Source organism: Nyctereutes procyonoides, unplaced genomic scaffold, assembly GCF_905146905.1.
Source record: "Nyctereutes procyonoides isolate TBG_1078 unplaced genomic scaffold, NYPRO_anot_genome, whole genome shotgun sequence".
NCBI lineage: Eukaryota > Metazoa > Chordata > Mammalia > Carnivora > Canidae > Nyctereutes > Nyctereutes procyonoides.
This window is the reverse complement of record NW_026575125.1, coordinates 16090205-16110781: the sequence shown is the minus strand read 5'-3', so window position 1 is coordinate 16110781 and position 20577 is coordinate 16090205. Positions and strand designations below refer to the sequence as shown.

The 20577-nt window shown below is 38.9% G+C and overlaps 1 protein-coding gene across 1 annotated transcript; it reads left to right on the top strand.

Annotated features, from left to right (window-relative positions):
- Positions 1–1083: 1083 nt before the first annotated feature.
- Positions 1084–20160, top strand: EIF1AX (eukaryotic translation initiation factor 1A X-linked). Its single transcript, XM_055338390.1, has 7 exons — positions 1084–1306; positions 7561–7644; positions 9815–9918; positions 10959–11009; positions 13760–13841; positions 16130–16221; positions 19083–20160. Exons 1-7 carry the CDS (start codon positions 1291–1293, stop codon positions 19086–19088), a joined length of 435 nt encoding a protein of 144 aa, XP_055194365.1. The 5' UTR covers positions 1084–1290; the 3' UTR covers positions 19089–20160.
- Positions 20161–20577: the final 417 nt, after the last annotated feature.

The window sequence follows — 20577 nt, the reverse complement described above, 5'->3', positions numbered from 1 at the left end:
TTGAGACAGGCTGAGTTCCTCCAGGAACTCAACTGCCTCAATGTGAGTACTTTGCTAAAGGCAAAAGGCAACCTTAGCTTGACATTAGCCCAACCTCCAGGATCCTGTAAAAATCCCTTTGGAAACTTCCTTTATCCTACCCTCCCACCCCCACCCCCTGCCAAGATATACGTAGCTATCACCCTCCGAAGGAAGTTGGGGGAGAAGCGGTGGGGCGGTGGAGTGGCAAAGCGAGAGGGAGCAGACTCCCCGCTGAGCAGGAAGCCCTAGGCAGGGCTGGATCCTAGGGCTCTGGGATCAAGACCTGAGCCAAAGGTCTTAACCAAGTCCCAAGCTTAACCAACTGAGCCACCAAGGTGCCCCTAAAGACCCTATTTCTAATATAGTCACATTCTGAGATGTTAGGGGTTAAGAATTCAACATGAATTTTGAGAGGGCACAGTTCAGCCCATAACACTGACTTTGTCTTCTCTCCTCCCTCCCTTCCTGTGTATATTGAGCACTTCCTAGGTGCCAGACGTTCTGCCAAATGATGTTAACAGTAGGCAAAAGATGTAGTCTTTTATAAAGTAAAAACAAGTGCCATGCAAATATGATGCCTTGGTAATGGGGATGGCCGAAAAGCATTGCCCTTCCCGTCAAGATCCCGACCAGGTTGGGCGGGTGAAAGGGCCTAATTAAAACTAGCAGTGAGATCAGTTAATGAGTCAGCAGCAGCTGAAACCCGGAGACGCGGGCTGGTCGGTCACAAAGCAGCAAAGAGTCAGCTGTCAGCCAGCAGCGGGCGCCACCGGAATCCGCCCTTTATTATGACGCTCGGGCCCCGCCCCCTCCCTCCCGGACTCCTTCTCCCGGCTCGCAGCACCGCCCTGCCACTCCGCGTGCTCCTGCGAACTCCCGGGAACCCTTCCAAAGCGCGTAACCGTCCGCTCTAACAATGGCGGGGGAGCTGGGGCGCTCAGTCTGCCACGCCTGCGCCGTAGGGCCGGGGAGGGGGGCGGGGGGCGGGGGGAGGGGGGCGGGGGGCGGGCCCGCCGGCGTTGGGAGGCGGGGAAAAGCGACGCAAGCGGCCGCGACGCCATTTGCTGCGGCTGAGCGTGGGCGCAGGCTGATCTCGGAAGAACTCGGTCGCGAGACTCTCCCGCGCACGCGACCCGTCCTCTCTTGCCTGCTTGCTACCGCGCGGTCCCACGCGTCGCTCCTGGGGCCCTTCGGAGGAGTAGCCGCCGCCGCCGCCGCCCCCGCCCCCTAGATTGGAATCGAAAACGCCAGGAAGCCGCCGTCACCGCCATGCCCAAGAATAAAGGTAATGCCGCCCGGACCCTGGAACCACGACTCCGCTCGGACCCGGGCTCTCCGGCCCTGACCGCGGCTTCCGGGTTTCCCAAGCCGCAGTGACCTTCCTCTCCGCAGTGCCTGCGCGCGGCTGCACTGTACGGACGCGGTTTGGGGCTTGGGAGAGGAGCTGGGAAGTTATTACTGCTCCCACTTTGGCCACATTGGGGTGGAGCCGACGCCATTTTTGTAGGGCCTCCTGCGGGAGAATGTGGGCTTTTGCTCGCGATTCGCGCCAGACTGACCGCGGCGCTTTGTGGACCTGTGGGGAGACCTCCCGGAGGCGGCCAGGGTTTCGCAAATGGGCGCCTATTGGCCTTCCTGGGCGAGGAGACTTACACCCTGGAAGCACTTAGTAACTTTCAAAGGGTAATGCCCGCTCTAGGGACCAGGTACTCCTGCATGGGTTTCTTTATGGACAATTATTGAGACGACTCCTCCTCCCTTGTAAGCAGTGGACGAAACCTTGATGTATATTTGCATATTTAAGGTTCATTTCTAGAGATTTGCTCTTCTCCATCCCTTTATGGGCTTTAACTTATTTTTTTTAACCCCCAGAACACTTGTTCCATATTTACCCACGTTTTCTATTTTTGCTTCAGATCTTGTCTATATTGTGTTGGGAGTAAAGAGCTTTTAAGTTCCTCCATTCTGAGGTTAAACGTCCACAAATTATCCGTCTCAAAAATAAATTTATGTGGAATTTCCAAAATAGAAGGTCTAATGTACCTCAAAGCAGAAGAATCCTTAAGAAATTACCCTTCCCCCCCTTTTTTTAGACTGAAGGGGATGCTTATAATTCTTCAAATTGTATCTTTATAATTTTTCAAGGAAATTGTGTCAGTAGAAACCGGGAAACCTTGTATTTCCTTCAGGAGAGGATCATATTACACAATTCACAGGAAGTTTTTCTTTGGTTATTCATTCTTGAGACCCCTGCCCTGATCCAGGCCTACTTTTGTTCTCTTCTACTTCATAGCTGGCTCCAGGGATTCTTCTACCTTCTTTCCTCTTTGTAGCTGTCACTACTCATTTTATCTCCTGAGGTACTTGGTTTTACCGTTCTGTGCAAGATTTGGTGCAGTTCCCTTAGGGTACTCCACTGTCTTCGGAAATCTAACTTGCAGGTCCTTTTTGTAGCATTTTACTCTAATTATTCTGAGTGAAATCGATTTCTAAAAGTCTGTTTTCTTGTAGCCTGTCCAATCTTTTATTTTCTTTTAGATGGTAATTGGATCACCTCAGTAAGTAACTTATTCTCACCTTTGTTTCCAGTGATGAGATTTCCAATTCCTTCACTAGACTCTTAAGTTCTAATGGGCAGTAATATATCTGTCTTAATCACATTGAATTGTTAGCACTTGACACTTAGTAGATGCTCAATAAATATTTGCTGGATTAAGTCACCTTCCTTTTGGTTGACTCCACTCATATAAATAATAGGTTCCCCTTCGGTTCCCAGGGAACAGGATTTCTACATTAAATCATATCTAGTTCATTAGCCTCTTCTAAGATTACACTCCATTACATGGCCATAAAATAGAGAGGGGACTGATCAGGGTATGGTTAATTCTGGTAAATTGGCAATCAGTGGATCATTATTCTATAAATAATATTTAAGCATACAAAAATATAGATAATACAAGGAACACCTGGGAATCTATTACTCTGAACTTGAAAATTAAAACAATCATTTAAAGGCCTTTGTGTCCCCCTCTCCAATCCCCTTCCCTTCCTCTCTCTTTTGGAGGAAGTCACCATTCTGAATTTGGTGTTTTTCATTCCAATATTTGTAAAACCAGTCTGTTATTTTAGTGCTTTACAAGACCAAATGGATTTTAAGAGATGAGGTTTACTATGTAGAAATAAGGTCATGTTTATTTTTGTTTTTTCTCCATTGGAAAAACCAGAAGCCCTGTGAATATAATTTTGGGGATGGTTTCACAAAGATATAAATTGCCACAAACTGTGTGTTGACGGACTTTTTGCTTTGAACTGATTATTACCAGCTTATTTCTTCTAGAATTCTCTAGATACTTTTATTACCTCAGGAAAAGGGATATCCTTTGGTCCACTCATGAAGACTATTTGGGGTAAGGTGCTCCTGCACTTGGAGGAAGTTACTACCTTTACTTTTTAAATTGCCACTCTAGGACTATGTGAACTACCCTTGATTGATTCTTTTCATTCAAAGAATTGCCCAACTCTGGTATATAACATCAGCAAACAATGCTGCAATGAGCATTTACCCTTGTCTCTAATGGAGCTTTCACTCTGGTTTGAAGAGAAAATAAAGAAAAAAAAAGAAAAACAACTTGGCATGAAAATGGCCCTTGGAGCCAACTACTAGAAATTAGTTCTCGTCAAAATTACCTCTAAGGATACATCCCTCAGATTTATGGTATGCCCTTCTTAAGAATGTCTACACATCTACGTGAATTCTTCTTTCTCTGTTGGAAACTCTGCGTGGGTCACACATTACAGAGGCTCATTAATCCAAGTTAGGATGCCCCCAGGACTATTATAAACGCACAACTTGGGGGGTGATTGAATTTATTTTTTTTTTTTTTTTTTTTTTTTTTTTTTTTTTTTTTTTTTTTTTTTTTTTTTTTTTTTTTTTTTTTTTTTTTTTTTTTTTTTTTTTTTTTTTTTTTGTTTTTTATTTTTTTCTCTTTTTACTTTAATATTCTTTTCTTTTTAATTATTGCTACATGAATTCATGAAATTGTCTTTGACCAGAATGGCTACGGGTGATATTCACTTATTTCAATCTGCTCACGGCCGCCAACCCTCTAAAATCCCCACTTCCAGGCTTTCTCCATATATGAGTTCCTTCTCTTTAATTTAATCTCACCAACCTGCGGAGTCCTTATCCGACCACCTACCGACAGGCCTTTCTTCCTTCACGAACAAATCCCCGCTATCAAACTAACATGCGACGCCGACCCCGCACCCCCCCCATTTTGAAAATGGGCACCATGGGTTTTTTCAAAAAGTTCTGGAACCGAAACAATGCTCGACTCTGGAGAAATCCACATCCATGTTGCGGCCATGTTCACATTCCAAAAGCAGACCATTAGGTTATCAATTCTACCCCCCAAAAAAACAAAAAACAATAACACCCCCCCCCCCCCAAAACCCGCCCGACCCCCCCCCCCTCCCCCCCCCACACTAACACACACTGTATATGTTTGATTAATTTTTCTTCTGCGCTTCCGTGCCCCCCCCCCCCCCAAAAACGCAGGAGACAATTGTGTCCCCCCCCCCCCCCCCCCCCCCCCCTACTCCCCCCCCCCCCCCCCCTATCTGGACAAGTAAATGGGTGCTTTATTGTATAGTGGCTAACAGTATAGTTAACTGGGGTGGGGTCATACTGCTCATTTCAAATCCCAGATCACACTTGTGATAAAGCCTTAAATAAGTCACTTTACCTTTTAAAGACTATTATCTCTTGGGAAATGAAGACAAAATAGTACCTATCTCATAGGCATAGGCTTGTTACGGGTGAGTTACTGAGACAGTGAGACCTCTACTTCGATTAAAGCATAAGATAATGGAAGAAAATATAGGTGTGTTTAAGAGGTAGATAGGTATGTTTATAGTTTGAGAGATCTATATTTAAGGTGATTGTGTTGCCACTAACAAGGGTGTTGATTTAAGACCAGCTTTGTTTAAAAAGTTTTTTTAGTAAAATCAAGCTTGAGAGGACAGTAACCTACTCACTGGAGTCATTAGAAATAGACTAATGCTTAGTTGAAATAGTGGGCTTAAATGTAAAATTAGTAGCATATAAGTGATAGGTGAGAGAAAAATTAATTTCTTTAGAAAGTGGGTTAGCAGAAAGTGGGAAATTGGAATTCATGAAACTAGAGGAATAGGCATAATGGGGGAGGGTGGCTGGTGAAAGTCAAGAATAGTGCAAGTGGCCCTTTAAAAGTCAGAAAAAGTTGGGAAATGATTAGTAGTGTCGTTTTAAAGTGTGAAAAACAAGAGGAGGGAGAGGGAACATAGAGGTATTTTGATCTTCTGTTCTAACTCCTTCACTTTACATAGTCTATAACAGATCCTGAGAGGTTTTTGTGAAAGTTCCTTTTATCCTTTCCTTCTCCCTCCCTCTCCCTGGTCCTAATTTTCTTGTTTCCATCTTAGAAATATTCCTCCTGATTGTCTCTTCCTTTTCGTGGCTAGGCTGGCCTGCTTCATTGTGCATGTGTAAAGGACAATGACCAGTTTCCCACCCAAAGCATCATATACCTCTGGTTTTTTTTTGTTGAAGTATTTTTTAAAAATTTTTGGATAGTAAGTACATTTACAATTCAAATTTCAAAAAGTATGAAAAGTGTAATCTCTTTCCTAAACATGTCCCATTGCTAACCAGTTCTCCTTCTCACAGGTGATCATTGTTAATTTTTTTGAATATGCTGTTCCAGAGGTATTTATGTATATATAAGCAAATATGAAAATGCATCTATCTTCTCTTTTTTTGTTTGTTTTTTCTTTTTTAAGAAATCCACAAAAGCAGGGACAAGGAGGGGCAGAGGGAGAGAGAGAATCTTAAGCAGGCTCCACCAATACACGGGGCTGCTTAATCTCACAACCCTGAGATCATGACCTAAGCTGAAACCAAGGGTCGGACACAACTGACTGAGCCACCCAGGCACCCCTGCATTTTTCTTTTTTACACCAATGGTAGCTTTATACCCTTCTTCATCTTGCTGTATTCATTTTTAAAACTACATTATAAAGAATTTTGAATATATACAAAAGTAGGCTAGTATAATGAACCTTCAGATACTCATCTCCTGGCTCCAGACACTATCAATTCACAGCTAAACTTGAACCAGCACCATCCACACCAAATGAGTATCCAGACTTGGTCTACACATTGCCGTTGATTGACACGTCTTTTCTTTTTAAGATTTTATTTATTTAAAGAGAGTGCACATGGGTGGGGGGGGAGGAAACAGAGTCACTGCTGAGTGGAGAGCCCATTGTGGAGCTCTGTCCCAGGACCTGGAGATCATGACCTGAACCAAGGCAGACTGGCCAACTGAGCCACCCAGCTGCCCCAGCCTTTGTTTTTTCGATTAGTTTTACATTTGTAGAGAAATGAGCAGAAGGTAGAATTCTCATATTACCCCAGCATGTTAACATTTTACAGGAGCCAGTATACATCTAGTATTACGAACAAGTCCATAGATTACTTTAAGGTTCCTTCTTTATGTTGTTCACTGTGTGGGTTTTGATATATGTATAATGACATGTATCCACCATTACAATAGCATACAGAATAATTTCACTGACCTGAAGATCTTCTGTGTTCCACATACTCCTCTGCCCTCTCCTCCCCAACTCATGGCAACTACTGATTTTTTTTTTTTTTACTGTTTGTATAGTTTTGCCTTTTTCAAAATGATACATAGTTGGAATTATACTATTCAGCCTTTATAGGTTCCTTCTTTCCCTTAACAGTTTGCATTTAAGGTTCTTTTCAGATCTTTTGGGATCTCCATAGCTCATTTCTTTTTACTGCTGAGTAATATTCCATTGTGTAGATGAATCAGTTTATTCATTCACCTACTGAAGGACATCTTGGTTGCTTCCAAGTTCAGGAATTAGTGCCTTGTGTTCTTAACTTCAAATACTTTGCTCAGTGAATATTTCCTGCAGCTTTAAGATAAAATTCAAACTCTCAAAGCAGCCAGAGTTGTTCTCCCTCTACCACAAAATCAATATATCCCATTCCAGGAGCTGTAACTTTACCTCCTCTTGCCCCAAGTCATCCTACTTAGACTTTTCATGGGGACATCGGGTAAAAGAGGGGGCTTATTTATTCAGAAATTTATCAGTAACCCATTATATCTCCCACCTTGGCCCTTGTGGGCCACTGTAAAGGAGGGGTTCACTGAGCACTGTGCTCAATCAAGTGGCCATTGTAGTTCAGGAATTTTGATCATTGAATGCAGATGTCCTCAGGGATCTATATAATTTTATATAATACCTGTTTTTGGCTGGTTTGTGTTTTATGTCAGAGATAACCCAAAAGGAATTTCCAAGAAGGGTAAGGGAATGATGTGTTTAATATAATTGGAAATTGTAAGTTTAATATGATTGACCACATTAGATAAGTTTTTAAAGTAAAATGATTTTTTAAAGTGTATTGCGAGTCATTTATTTCTTTAATACTACTGTATAGATAATTAATGTCTTCCTTAAAACCATCAGGTAAAGGAGGTAAAAATAGACGCAGAGGTAAGAATGAGAATGAATCTGAAAAAAGAGAGCTGGTGTTCAAAGAAGATGGACAAGGTAAGCATTTTTGTGAGGACTTTTTTTAGTAATAGTTTATTCTTTTTTCTTTTTTAGTTTCCTTTTTTTCAATTTCTCTTGGGATCAAGAACCATGTTGGGCTCCCTGCTCAGCAGGCAGCTTGCTTGTTCTTCCTCTGCCTGCTGCTGCTCCTGCTTGTGGCCCCTCGCCCCAATCAAATAATTTTTAGAAAATGGAATTTCGGGCAGCCCGGGTGGCTTGAAGGTTTGGCGCTGCCTTCAGCCCAGGGCGTGATCCTGGAGACCCGGGATCGAGTCCCACGTCAGGCTCCCTGCATGGAGTCTGCGCCTGTCTGTCTCTCATGAATGAATGAATGAATGAATGAATGAATGAATAAATAAATAAATAAATAAATCTTAAAAAAAAAGAAAGAAAACAGAATTTCAGTGTCTAAATATGAAAGAACTATTCATAACCCTGAGCGATGACCTCCTGTGCCCCTCTTTGCCCTTCTGTTCCTCAGCCCTCCACACCTCTCTAGAGAGCTTCTCATCATTCCCTGGTATCCTCTGTGCAGTGAGGGTTGGAGGCATTTCTGTAAACGTCTGGGTTTCATTGTTTTCCATGAACACTCATAACTAAAAATCCATTATACGGTTCATAGGGAACTAAGCCTCAAAAGCTATGGTTAACAATTGCGTAATTTAGCAGACCTTTTCCTTAGAATATGGATATTTAAGGGATTAATTAGAAGTCTTTCCCTCACTTCTCCAGTGCTATTAGCATATAATTTCAGGATACAGAATACAGTGAAAGTGAACAATTGACCTTTATAAGCTAAGATGCATAACACTGGTTTCCCATATTTTTGAGCAATTTTTTTTTAGCAATTTCAAACCTTTGGAAAAGTCATAGTATTAGTACAATGAACTCCCTTAAGCCCTTGATGTGCGTGTTTCTTGAACATTTTAAAGTTAGTTACAAACATGAGACTTTTACGTTTACCATACCTGCTGCATTATGCTTCTTAAGTATATACTCTTACATAATCACAATAGAATTATCACACTTAGATAATTTAACATGACTATATTATATATCTAGTATATATTTTTGAAGTTTTCCAGTTATCCCAGTAACCCAGTAATTTCCAGCATATTTCAACAAACATTTTTTGTCTTTTTTTTTTTTTTTAAGATTTTATTTATTCATGAGAGAGAGAGAGAAGCGGGCTCCATGCAGGGAACCTGATTATGGGACTTGATCCTGGGACTCTAGGACTACGCCCTGGGCCAAAGGCAGGTGCTAAACTGCTGAGCCACCCAGGGATCCCCTTTTTTTTGTCTTTTTATTAGAACTTTAGTGGTTTTATTTATGGCTGTGTATATGTAAGCTACTTAAAATGAAGCATGTTTTGTGGCTAAAAGACCTTTTCGTTTCTTAGCCTTAGTCTGAGCAAGTCACTTCAGCATTTCAGAGGCCTTTCAAAGTTAAGTCTTAGTGTATTTACAAATCAGTGGATATTCTCTCCGTAGAATAATGACTTCTAGTATAACAAAGACATTATTAACATTAAGCTATTTGTTTGCCAAATATACCAAAAATTGTGTTGAGATTAGCCTCTAAAGGATCTGAGGGACAGGAGATCCAAAATCAGGAGACAATCCAAATGTGGAAGATTGATGAGGTTTAATGTACATTTTGGGACATGCCACCTAGGTCTCCAAAAATAAAGCATACAGTTATGAAGATAGTAGTCCTTCTGCTTATTCAAAATGAGTTGTTTGTTAAAGCATTTCTGATAGCAGAGATAACTTGTTATAGAAATGGCATTATGGAGTCTAGATTCTGGCTCTGCCATTAACTAGCTTGGTGTTTATTACTCTTTGTATTTATTTTACTATATATATTTATTCCTAACCAGTATACCTATGTGTTCTAGTCAGTTTTGTTTTGTTTTTAGATTTATTTATCTTAGCAGAGGGGAAGGGCAGAGGCAGAGGGAGAGAGAATTTGAAGCAGACTCTGCTGAGAGCATGGAGTCCAACTCAGGGATTGATCCCAAAACTGAGATCATGACCAATGCCAAAACCAAGCATCAGACTGGGCCACCCAGGGGCCCCTGTTCTAGTCCATTTTATGTGGACTTTTAAGTTGCTGTTTTGAAAAGTTGAACAGTATCCTGAATGCTTCTTTTTCCTTCCTCCAGAGTATGCTCAAGTAATCAAAATGTTGGGAAATGGACGATTAGAAGCAATGTGTTTTGATGGCGTAAAGAGGTTATGTCACATCAGAGGGAAATTGAGAAAAAAGGTAGGTGTGGAAATTTGTTTTACTTAAAATTGTGATTAAGGGAGGGAAATGGCTCTATAGTTTATATGGATCAAGGACCTCATTTTTGTAAGTTCCCCAAAGATTTCAGTAAAACAGTGACTTGCCTATGATAAATGAAAGCCACAAACTCCTTAATGGTAACTGTATGGATTCCATTTCCATTTAAAGACACCATTTGTATCACCTATGTTTCTGCTCAGAATGTTTAACCTGAATCTAATTATGAAGAAACAATCAGCAAATCCAAATTGAGGGAGACAGGCAAAACAAATGGCCTGGCTTTTAATACAATGTTAGTGATCTTGCGGGGAAGAGGGAAACTATTCCAGTTGAATGGAGATGAAAGAGACCTAATGTTAAAGGGGTAAGTGGCCCATGTTTGGATTCTGGTTTGAGGGTAGGGGAAATAGTTGTAAAGAGTGTTAAGAAAAATTGAATATGAATTATATTAAGTATTCTGGTGATACTCAATTTTCTGAGTGGGCCAGGTTGGAAAGGAATGCTTAATTTCCTATCACAGTGGGTGTTGAGGCAGATATATTAATCAAGTTGGGTAAAAGTCCCTCCGAGTCTGATTTTATGGGTATTTTTTTAATCCCGTTTCCAAACTATAAAGGAGTTTTGCTAGCTTTGTGTATGTGGGTTGGTGGAAGGAAGAGAGGGAAGGAAATAAGAGTATTTATTAGAAATACATTTCTAACTTTGTATTCTCACATGTAATGGATGGACAACTAACCACTTGGAGTAATTCACTATTAAAAATTCCTTACTAATTTCTAATCATTCTGGAATTAATAAAATGTCAAGTAGTTAAATAAGAGTGTTTTTTTTTTTAACATCTCAGATTATAGAAGATTTGAAACAAGCTCAGCTGCTTACTGTAGTTTTTTTCCCCTAATTCTAAATATAGATACTTCACCCACAGTTGGGTGAATAGTATTTTATGGAAAGACTGACGACGCAGTGTTGCTTTGATTCTTTATTTTTAAATATGACATGCATTGACTTTTCTTTCATAGGTTTGGATAAATACCTCAGACATTATATTGGTTGGTCTCCGAGACTACCAGGTAAAAAAAAAAAAAAGTTTTTTTTTTCCCCATTTATGTGATTGAATTTCTGTGAGCCATTAATGGTTAGAAGTTAAGTCATGACCATATTCGACCGGTTCCACCCCAGTATGCTGCTCACAAGTGTGTCCACAAACATTTCTTAAGGGCCAAGTATTTTTTAGGTGTTGTGCTAGGTACCCTAGGCATCATGATTTCCAAATGGCCATTCTGGGGAGTCCACGTTTCCACTCTGGAAAAAAGAACAACGTGAATTTTTCATGAAGCTAAATGGCCCTTTTTCCTTTTTTTGGTATTTAAAAAGTTGAGTTTTTTGGAATGAGTAATGTTACATAGTGGTGGTTTTGTTTGTGTTCTTATTTGTCAAAATAAAAATTTAATCTTATGTTGGACCTCTGTGGAAATTTTTCTTTTCTTTTTAATTTATACGTGTTGAAATCAAAATCTGGAAACTGTTACTGTAGTGGATACAACTGAATGAGTCAAGCTGCCATCCCAGAGAATGCCTGGTAGTGAAAAGAATGACAGGCACACAAGTAATTACAATACAAACCATGATAGAAGTATGTGCTCTAAATTTGGATGAGCATTTAGAGGAAAAAATGGTAGTTGCCTTTCATGATCTCAACCTGGAGACTCCTCATTTTGGGTCTGTGTAGTCCATTTGAATGCTTTTCTGCCTATTGGAACTCATCATCATATATTGTGAGTGACGTTTCTATTTTTATAACCTTGATCCTGCTTCGATTTTTTAAAATATATATTCCAGAATAAAGAACTAAGATCTTTATTCTAAATCATTGTTTTTTTAACCATGAGTGAATTTTTGCTCCAGGGGCCATTTGATAGTATCTGAGATATTTCTGGTTGTCACAACTGAGGGAGGCAGTGTTGTTGGCATATAATGGATAGAGACCAGGGGTGATGTCAGGTATTCTGCCTTGCACAGGATAATCCCTACAACAAAGAATTACCTAGCCCAAAATATCAATAGTGGTGAGGTAGAAAAGCTTGCTTTAATTAATACCATTTTTGGGTGCCTGGGTGGCTCAGTCATTTAAGCATCTGACTCTTGATTTTGGCTAAGGTCATGATGTCAGAGTCATGAGATTGAGCCCTCCTTGCTGGGCATGGAGCCTGCTTAAGATTCTTACTCTCTTTGTGTCCCCCATCCCCTCCCCCACAAGCCTGCATTCTCTAATAAAACAAAACACCATTTTAATGTCCATTTTCTTCTTTTGATCTTAAAAATAACCCCAAAAGTAGGAAGAATAATTCTGTTTGACAGAATAAAGAAACCAAGGTTTGAAAAGATAAAACATACTGACTATAAAATGATAGCCAAGACCAACCTTGTCTGATTATTAATCTCCCAAAAACTACCTTCTCTACCTCTGCCACTTAAAGCATGGTCCAGGGACCAGTGGCATCATGGCTTTTGGGGACTTGTTTTTTGACCCCACCCCAGTCTTCCTAAATTGGAATATACATTTTAACAGTTTCCCTTTGAGCGTCTATAAACATAGTTCAAGAATTCCTGGTTTGAATCACACTGCCTTTGCATCAGTGATTGTTTTCATAGCCATTAGGACCTGCTTTTAGGTCCAAAGAACCTTTTGAAGTTGAAACAACCAACTTCAACACTTGTTCCTTAACTGAGTCAGATTCTTTTCCAATGGGAAAATGTGAACAATGACAGTAGTTTTCAGTGGTACATTTGCATCAGAAACACTTAAAAAGCTTTTAAAAATACAAATTCATGAGCTTCACTCCACTTCTACTAACATATCTTCTGGAAATGTAGACTCCACTGGACATTCCAGTCAGTTCATATTCTATGAACCACTGATTCATGGAAATGTATATTAATTTCCTTAGGTTATTACACAATCTCTAGTGGTGGTTTTGTTTTTAAGATTTATTTATTTGAGCGAGAGGGAGAAGGGGAGAAGCAGACTCCTTGCTGAGCAGAGAGCCCGACGTAGGGCTCCATTGACCTGGACTGACAGCAGACGCTTAACTGACTGAGCCACCCAGGTGCCCCCGCAATCTTAGTTTTAGACTGTTTAATCATCCTGTAAATTATGGTTCCAGAGAATTTTTGTATTTCAAAAGACTTCTAATCAAAACATAATAGTAAATAACCTAAAAGATTGGGTTTGCACAGTTCTGCTCTTGTTAAAGTGAGATCTGTAAATATCTTCCTTAAGCTTGTTGATCATTATTCATTTATGTAGCTTCATACTATGTAATCCTGAGGATGTTTTTTAGAAGGTAGGAGATAACTTTACATTTTAAAGGGGCTTTTTTTTGATACTTTTTTTTTAAAGATTTTATTTATTTATTTGAGAGAGCACACAAACAAAGTGAGGGTCAGAAGGGGAAGGAGAGGGAGAAACAGACTCCCCACTGGGTGGGGAGCCTGATGCAGGGCCCCATACCAGGACCCTGAGATAATGAATGACCCAAGGAGAAGTCAGAAGCCTAGCCAACTGAGCCATCCAGGTGCCCCCTAATAATTATTTTTAAAATTTTAATTCCAGTATAATTAACCGTATAGTCATTCAGCAATTCCATACATCACCCAGTGATCATGACAAGTGCACTAGGTAGGAAAAAACTTTAAAATGTGAAAAAAAGTATGTAACAACAGGGAAATTTGATTTTTTTTATCCAGTTTTAAAATAATTTGTGAAATAATGGATAATATTTTGGCATAATTAGTTCTAAAAGTTAATTGTCTCTTTCAGGATAATAAAGCCGATGTAATTTTAAAATACAATGCAGATGAAGCTAGAAGTCTGAAGGCCTATGGCGAGCTTCCAGAGCATGGTAATGTCTGAGTTGTTTTATTAACCTTTCATAAGGTGTTAGTACTTGGTGTTATTTAGATGAAAGGATTTTGGTAGAATTTTGTGGGTTTTACTTTTTTGCTTACATGGTTTTTATTTATTTATTTATTTATTTATTTTAATTAATTTATTTTTTATTTATTCATGAGAGAGAGCAAGAGAGAGGCAGAGACACAGGCAGAGGGAGAAGCAGGCTCCTTGCGGGAAGCCTGATGTGGGACTCAATCCTGGGTCTCCAGGATCACACCCTGGGCCAAAGGCAGGCACCAAACTGCGGAGCCACCCAGGGATCCCCACATGGTTTGTTTTAAATATGCCTACTTATACTTCATAATACTGACTACCTTAAGAAAAAAGTTACTGGGATTCTGTCCTTAATAAATACGTTTTCTGGTGTGGAGTTACATTTTATAAACTCTGAACTTCTGCATAATACCAAAGGAATAATTTTGTTCAGTATTTTACAGTAACTTTCTCAAGATTGTCAGTGTTCATCTACTTAAATGTGAAGCAAGGATAGTAGTTAGGTACTGTTGAATTTTTTAAAGTCAGTTTTCAATTTTTCTTTTTTTTTAAGATTTTATTTATTTATTCATGAGAGAGAGAGGGAGAAGCAGGCTCCATGCAGAGAACCCGACATGGGACTCAGTCCCAGGTTTCTAGGATCACACCCTGGGCCGAAGTTGGCGCTAAACCACTGAGCTACCCAGGTTGCCCATGTGGAAAACTTAAAAGTCTTTCATAACCTCACCAAAGGGGGAATGTACTCTACATACTATTTTGTAAACCTACCTTTTCCATTTGGTGGTTTTGTTTTGTAGCGTTTTTTTTTGTTTGTTTTGGGTCTTGCATAATATTCTGAAAACAATATAATTTTACTTCAGCATGAAAATCCTGCTAAGTTATTTACTTGACATTTTCAGTCCAGAAAATGCTAGTATATTGGGGAATAAGACCAGCACCTCTCAGTTCATTTTCATTGCTTTTGACTAAATTTTCTGATTGATGAGTCTGGTGACTGGTAAGTCTAACCATTTTTTTTAGGCACAGCTGGAAGTTGTATAGTTTCAGAATTTGTGTAACTGGATCCTGCTTTACTAAAAATATCTTTCTGAAATAAATAGTTGGGACTATATCAAACAAAATGCTTTTGCATAGTGAAGGGAACCAACAAAACAAAGCGGCAACCTATTGAATGGAAGAAAATACTTACAAATGATAAATCTGATAAATGGTTAATAACCAAAATATATACAGAACTCCTAAGATTTAATGCCTAAAAAACCTGCTGTATAATCCAATTAAAAATGGGCAGAGGACCTGAATAGACACTTTACACAGAAGACATACAAATGGCCAACAGACCTATAAAAAGATAGCTTAGCATCACTAATCATCAGGAAAATGCAAATCAAAACTACAGTGAGATATCCCCTCACACCAGTCCAGAATAGCTAGTATCAAAAAGAGAAAAGGAACCTTTGTGCACTATTGGTAGAAATATAAACTGGTATAGCCAGTGTAGAAAACTGGAGGTTCCTCAAAAAGTCAAAAATACCATTCAATCTGGTAATTCCACTACTGGTTATTTACCCAAAGAAAACAAAAACACTTATTGAAAAGATATATGTACCCCTATGTTTATTGCAGCAGTATTTACAGTAGCCAAGGTACAGAAACAATCGAAGTGTCCACTGATGGATAAATGCATAAAGGACATGTAATTGATACACAATGGAATATTACTCAGACATAAAAACAAAGGAAATCTTGCCATTTGCAGTAACATGGATTGACCTAGAAGGTATTATGCCAAGTGAAATAAATCAGAGACAAATACCGTAATGGTTTCACTTACATGTGGCATCTAAAAAAACAAATGAACATAGACTCATAGAGAACATAAACTTGTGGTTGCTGGAGGGTTGGGGAGTAGGTGAAATAGGTGAAGGGGGATTAAGAAATACAGAGTGTCAATTCTAAAGTCAAGCCTGAAAAGTGCAGCATGGGGAATATAGTCAGTAATACTGTAGTAACTTCGTGTGGTGACAGATGGTAACTGCTTATTCTGGTGAGCTTATAGTGTATATGTATAATTATCAACTATGTTGTGCACTTGAGACTAATGTATATGTCAACTCTACTTGATAGAAGTTTGACTCCTAAGAGTCTTATAGTTCAGCATTTGGTATCAGACCACTTCTTTTAGCAGACGTTCATTTTAATATCATCTTGGTTATATGAGCATATTTGTTATTGTTTCTTTAGCTAAAATCAATGAAACTGATACATTTGGTCCTGGAGATGACGATGAAATTCAGTTTGATGACATTGGAGACGATGATGAAGACATTGATGATGTGAGTAGATGGATCTTGCATTTTCCAACTTTGGTTTCTGAATTATCCACAGAGAAACCAGCTCTTTTTCCTATCTTCCTTTAAACTAAAAATGTTGAATAGAGTATATTTCAAGACTTGGCCGTATTATTGAGAAGACAACTAGTCAAACTATTATACTTTGGGAATTGTTATAATCTTTTCAACATTTCTTCCAGAAAAGATCAGTATTTGCTTTAGCGATATGAATGCTAGGTGTTGGAATCATAACTTGTTTAAGAGTGGAGAGAGAAATATTTCGAAATTTAGCCAACAGTTTTAAGAAATAGAAGATCTTCTCAAAGAAACATGCCTTCTTAATTGAAATACTAGTATGTTAAAAAGAAGAATCTTGTTTGAACAGCTTGATATGAAGCATTGGAATTACAATATATTTTTAAAAGATTTTATTTATTTTAGAGAGCATGTGGTGGGGAGGGACAGGGGGGTTGCAGAGAGAAAGAGAGAGAGAGAGAGAGGATCCCAAGCAGACTCTGCCCCTACGCGTGAAGCCCAACATGGGGCTCGATCCTACAAACCTGAGCCAAAACCAAGAGTTGGACGCTTGACTGAGCCACCCATATGCCCCAAAAGGTCTCCGTTGTAATAAGGTTTTTATTTAGTTATTTTAAAGATTTTATTTATTTATTCACGAGAGACACAGAGAGACGGAGAGGCAGAGGGAGAAGCAGGCTCCATGCAGTGAGCCCAACGTGGGACTCAATCCTGGGTCCCCAGGACCACACCCCGGGCCGAAGGCGGTGTTAAACCACTGAGCCACCCAGGCTGCCCAACAAGGCTTTCCCCCCCCCCCCCCCAACAAGGCTTCTAATAATATACGTTGTAATTCCAGGGGTGCCTGGGCGGTTCAATCGGTTGAGCATCTGACTCTTGATTTCAGCTCAGGTTGTGATCTTAGGGTCATGAGAATCAGGCTCTGTGCTTGGGGTAGAGTATGCTTAAAACTCCTTCTCCTCCTCCTCCTGCCCCTCCCCCACATATGTGATCTTTATCTAAATAAATGTTTAAAATTGAGACCTTTTGCCAATTATGTTCTTTTATCTGTTGGATATGCAGTGTTGACAAACCCTTGGTTTAGAGTTGGTGTTTTAGGAAAATGTATTATTTTTCTGAAAGGTGAAGCAGTTATGCTCACAAGAGTAAATGCCCTTTGCTATTAACATAAATGAAATTCATACTTAGTTTTTGGCAATATAAACTTATTAAATAATTGGGGTAGTATTATAAGTTACTCATAAATCCAGTTTGGTCTCTTTTTCAACTCCTTAAAAAATAAAGTTCAGAACCCACCTGTGTATATAAACGTAAAAATAATTTTGCTAATGTTTGATTTGATTCAAAGATGAAATTTTAGTGTACCTGGGGCAATTGTTCCTAAGACTGCAACACAATTACTGGAGCCTTTCAAAAACACAGAGGTTCATCTTGGGAAAATTTGAGTTAGACATCACAAGTGATCCCCACTACCAGAATTCTATCATTAACATTTTTTATACCTGATTTATCACATATCTTCTTATATCTTTACCCATCAATTCATCTTATATTTTGATGCATCTTAAGACCATTTAGAATACTCAGGATGGGGAATCCCTGGGTGCCTTAGTGGTTTAGCACCTGCCTTTGGCCCAGGGCGCGATCCTGGAGTCCCGGGATCGAGTCCCAGGTCGAGCTCCTGGCATGGAGTCTGCTTTTCCCTCCTGTGTCTCTGCTTCTCTCTCTCTCTCTCTCTCTCTCTCTCTCTCTCTCTCTCATAAATAAATGAATGAATGAGTGAATACTCAGGATGAATTAAGGATTTGAGTACATATCCTCCATGCGTATATGCATTTATGAATTTTTATATAAACATTTTTTTAAGATTTTATTTATTTATAGAGACAGGCAGAGAGAGAGGCAGGCTCCATGCAGAGAGCCTGACGTGGGACTCATCCAGCGTCTCCAGGATCACGCCCTGGGCTGCAGGCGGCGCTAAACCGCTGCACCACCGGAGCTGCCCAAACACATTTTTTAAATGTACTTCCCTTTAGAGACCCTGAGCCACAGAATTCTTGTGACTGAATTGTTAATGATACTTTGACAGTAGATTTATCGATTATACTCAGTGACCAGACCTGACATGGTATTGTGTTGTAAATTAAGGGGCAAGCCAAACATTTTTGGAGCTGGATTAGAAGGCCTCTGTTGGAAATTAAGAACCTAACCAGAGTACACATTTGAAAATGAAGCCACATACACAGAGGTGATAGGTTGAGGATCTAGATAGGGTTAAGATTCTCTAAGAAAAAACTTGTGAATCTGTGCCAGTGATTCCTTGAACTGGACCCAGTAAGTTCTCAGGGAAGGACATGGTAAAAGAGAGTGAATACTAAAGAAATTTGAGTTATCTTCAACATTGAACCTTTTCTGGACATTTCTCCAGATGGTTTATAGGTATGCTAGCCTTCTTTTCTATAACCAGGTTGAGAGGAGAATTTGGTCGTTGTCATACTTGTGCTCTTTCTCTAATAATACTCCTTTGTGTCTGCTCCCACCCTAGAATACAAAATCTCTCATCACTAACACAAAAGGGAAGAAACACTAAACTTTATTAAGAATATTTTGCATAAAAAATAAAAAATAAATTAAAAAAATATTTTGCATAACGTGACATTTTGAAGGAGGTTGTAAAGATTTTACTGGCAACAAACTAATTGAGAAAAACTCGGTGTATAGAATCTCCTCTTCAAAGATAGCCTTAAAGTTTGCAAGCCTCCCTTATGCGGTAGACTGCTGGAATATAAGAATTCTTTTGTTTGATTTGATATTCTTTTCCCTTCCAGATCTAAATTGAATTCAACATTTTACATTCCAATTTCTCTGAGGATTGTTCCAACAATTTGGATTTTGGCTGTGACCTGTTAAAGAAGATTAAAATTTCATTAGCATGAGTGCAATTTGTTAAAGCAGATTGATTTGTTTCTAAGGTATTTCTTTAAAAACCGAATTCTCTTAAGTGAAATGTTAAGCCCCCTTTGTTCTTTTGATGTATTGGAGCTTATGGGTAAAAAATTACATCGACTGTTTTTAAAAAGAAGGGGGAAATGCATTGCTGCCTTTCCTACTTTGACCATTTTCCATTAAGTGAATGTTCTGAATAAACCATTTACCCTACACTCATGGATTATGACTAAGCCCTAACTTTGGCCTGTTGACTGTACAGTGATTTTCTGTATATTCCAGTTACTTAAATGTTCCCTTGAGATTTTGATACAAATTGAGGCGGCAGAAATCTGCATTTGAGGTAAAAAATGATTAGGTCTGCTTTTCATATTTAAGTAGCATGTGGCTATTTTTGTACTAATTTTGATATCATGTACATTCTTTTCATGATATTATTTTGCCACTATAAATGTATCAACAAAAAAGCATTTCCAAAATGTAAGTTTTAGAACCTGGGTTTTACTAACAGTTTTCAATTTGTAAGGTTAGTAGTTACAAGAATTGAACAGTAGGTGGCACCCAGTCATCTTAAACTGAAATAGCGGTATAGTTGTCTTTTTTTTTTTTTCTAAATGTGCATAGGAAATTTCCCAAAACAAAAGATTGTTTTGATCATATGCATGTATGTAGAATATTTTTAAAGAACAAAAATATTGTTAAGTGTCATTTTATTTCAGAAGTCATAAACATATAAGCTACAATTTTGAGTGCTTTATAAACACTTAAATTATGTATAAATGAAAATTTAATTTCCTAAAAACTGTACAAATTAAGCCTTTTTCAAACTATCCCTAAGCTGGGAAAAGAGGAGGGAATAACAGTTTACTGAAAAGATGGTTTCTCATTTCTAAATGGAAGAGCTACAGCTGAGAAATACAATAAAGACAATGTCATGCTGCAGAGTATATTATACCCTTACTTTGTGCTTAGGATGTATTTTATTGTGTGTAAAGATTTGTTTGTATTTTATTGGGAATTTGGATTTTCCCTTATTTAGTTTTTGTTCTCAACTCTACTGAGATGAAATTAAGGGCTGGGCTATTTAGACCACACTAGCCACATTGAAATCTTATGCAACTTTGAAAGAAGAGATCCATCATTTAGATTGTGAAGCTTTTATTCAACTGGTCTCCAGAGATGTTTTCAATGATGAAAAGTACTCCAAAGGGAAATAAACCTTCATGTGGCTTCAAAACATAAGCACATCTTCTCTAATCTCATGCTTATTCCTAAGTGTGCAAACTGGAATCAGAATCTGAAGTACTATAAAACATTATTAAATCAAAGAATAGAAATGAGTAGACAGTTGGAATTCGTATTTCTTATTCTGTGGAA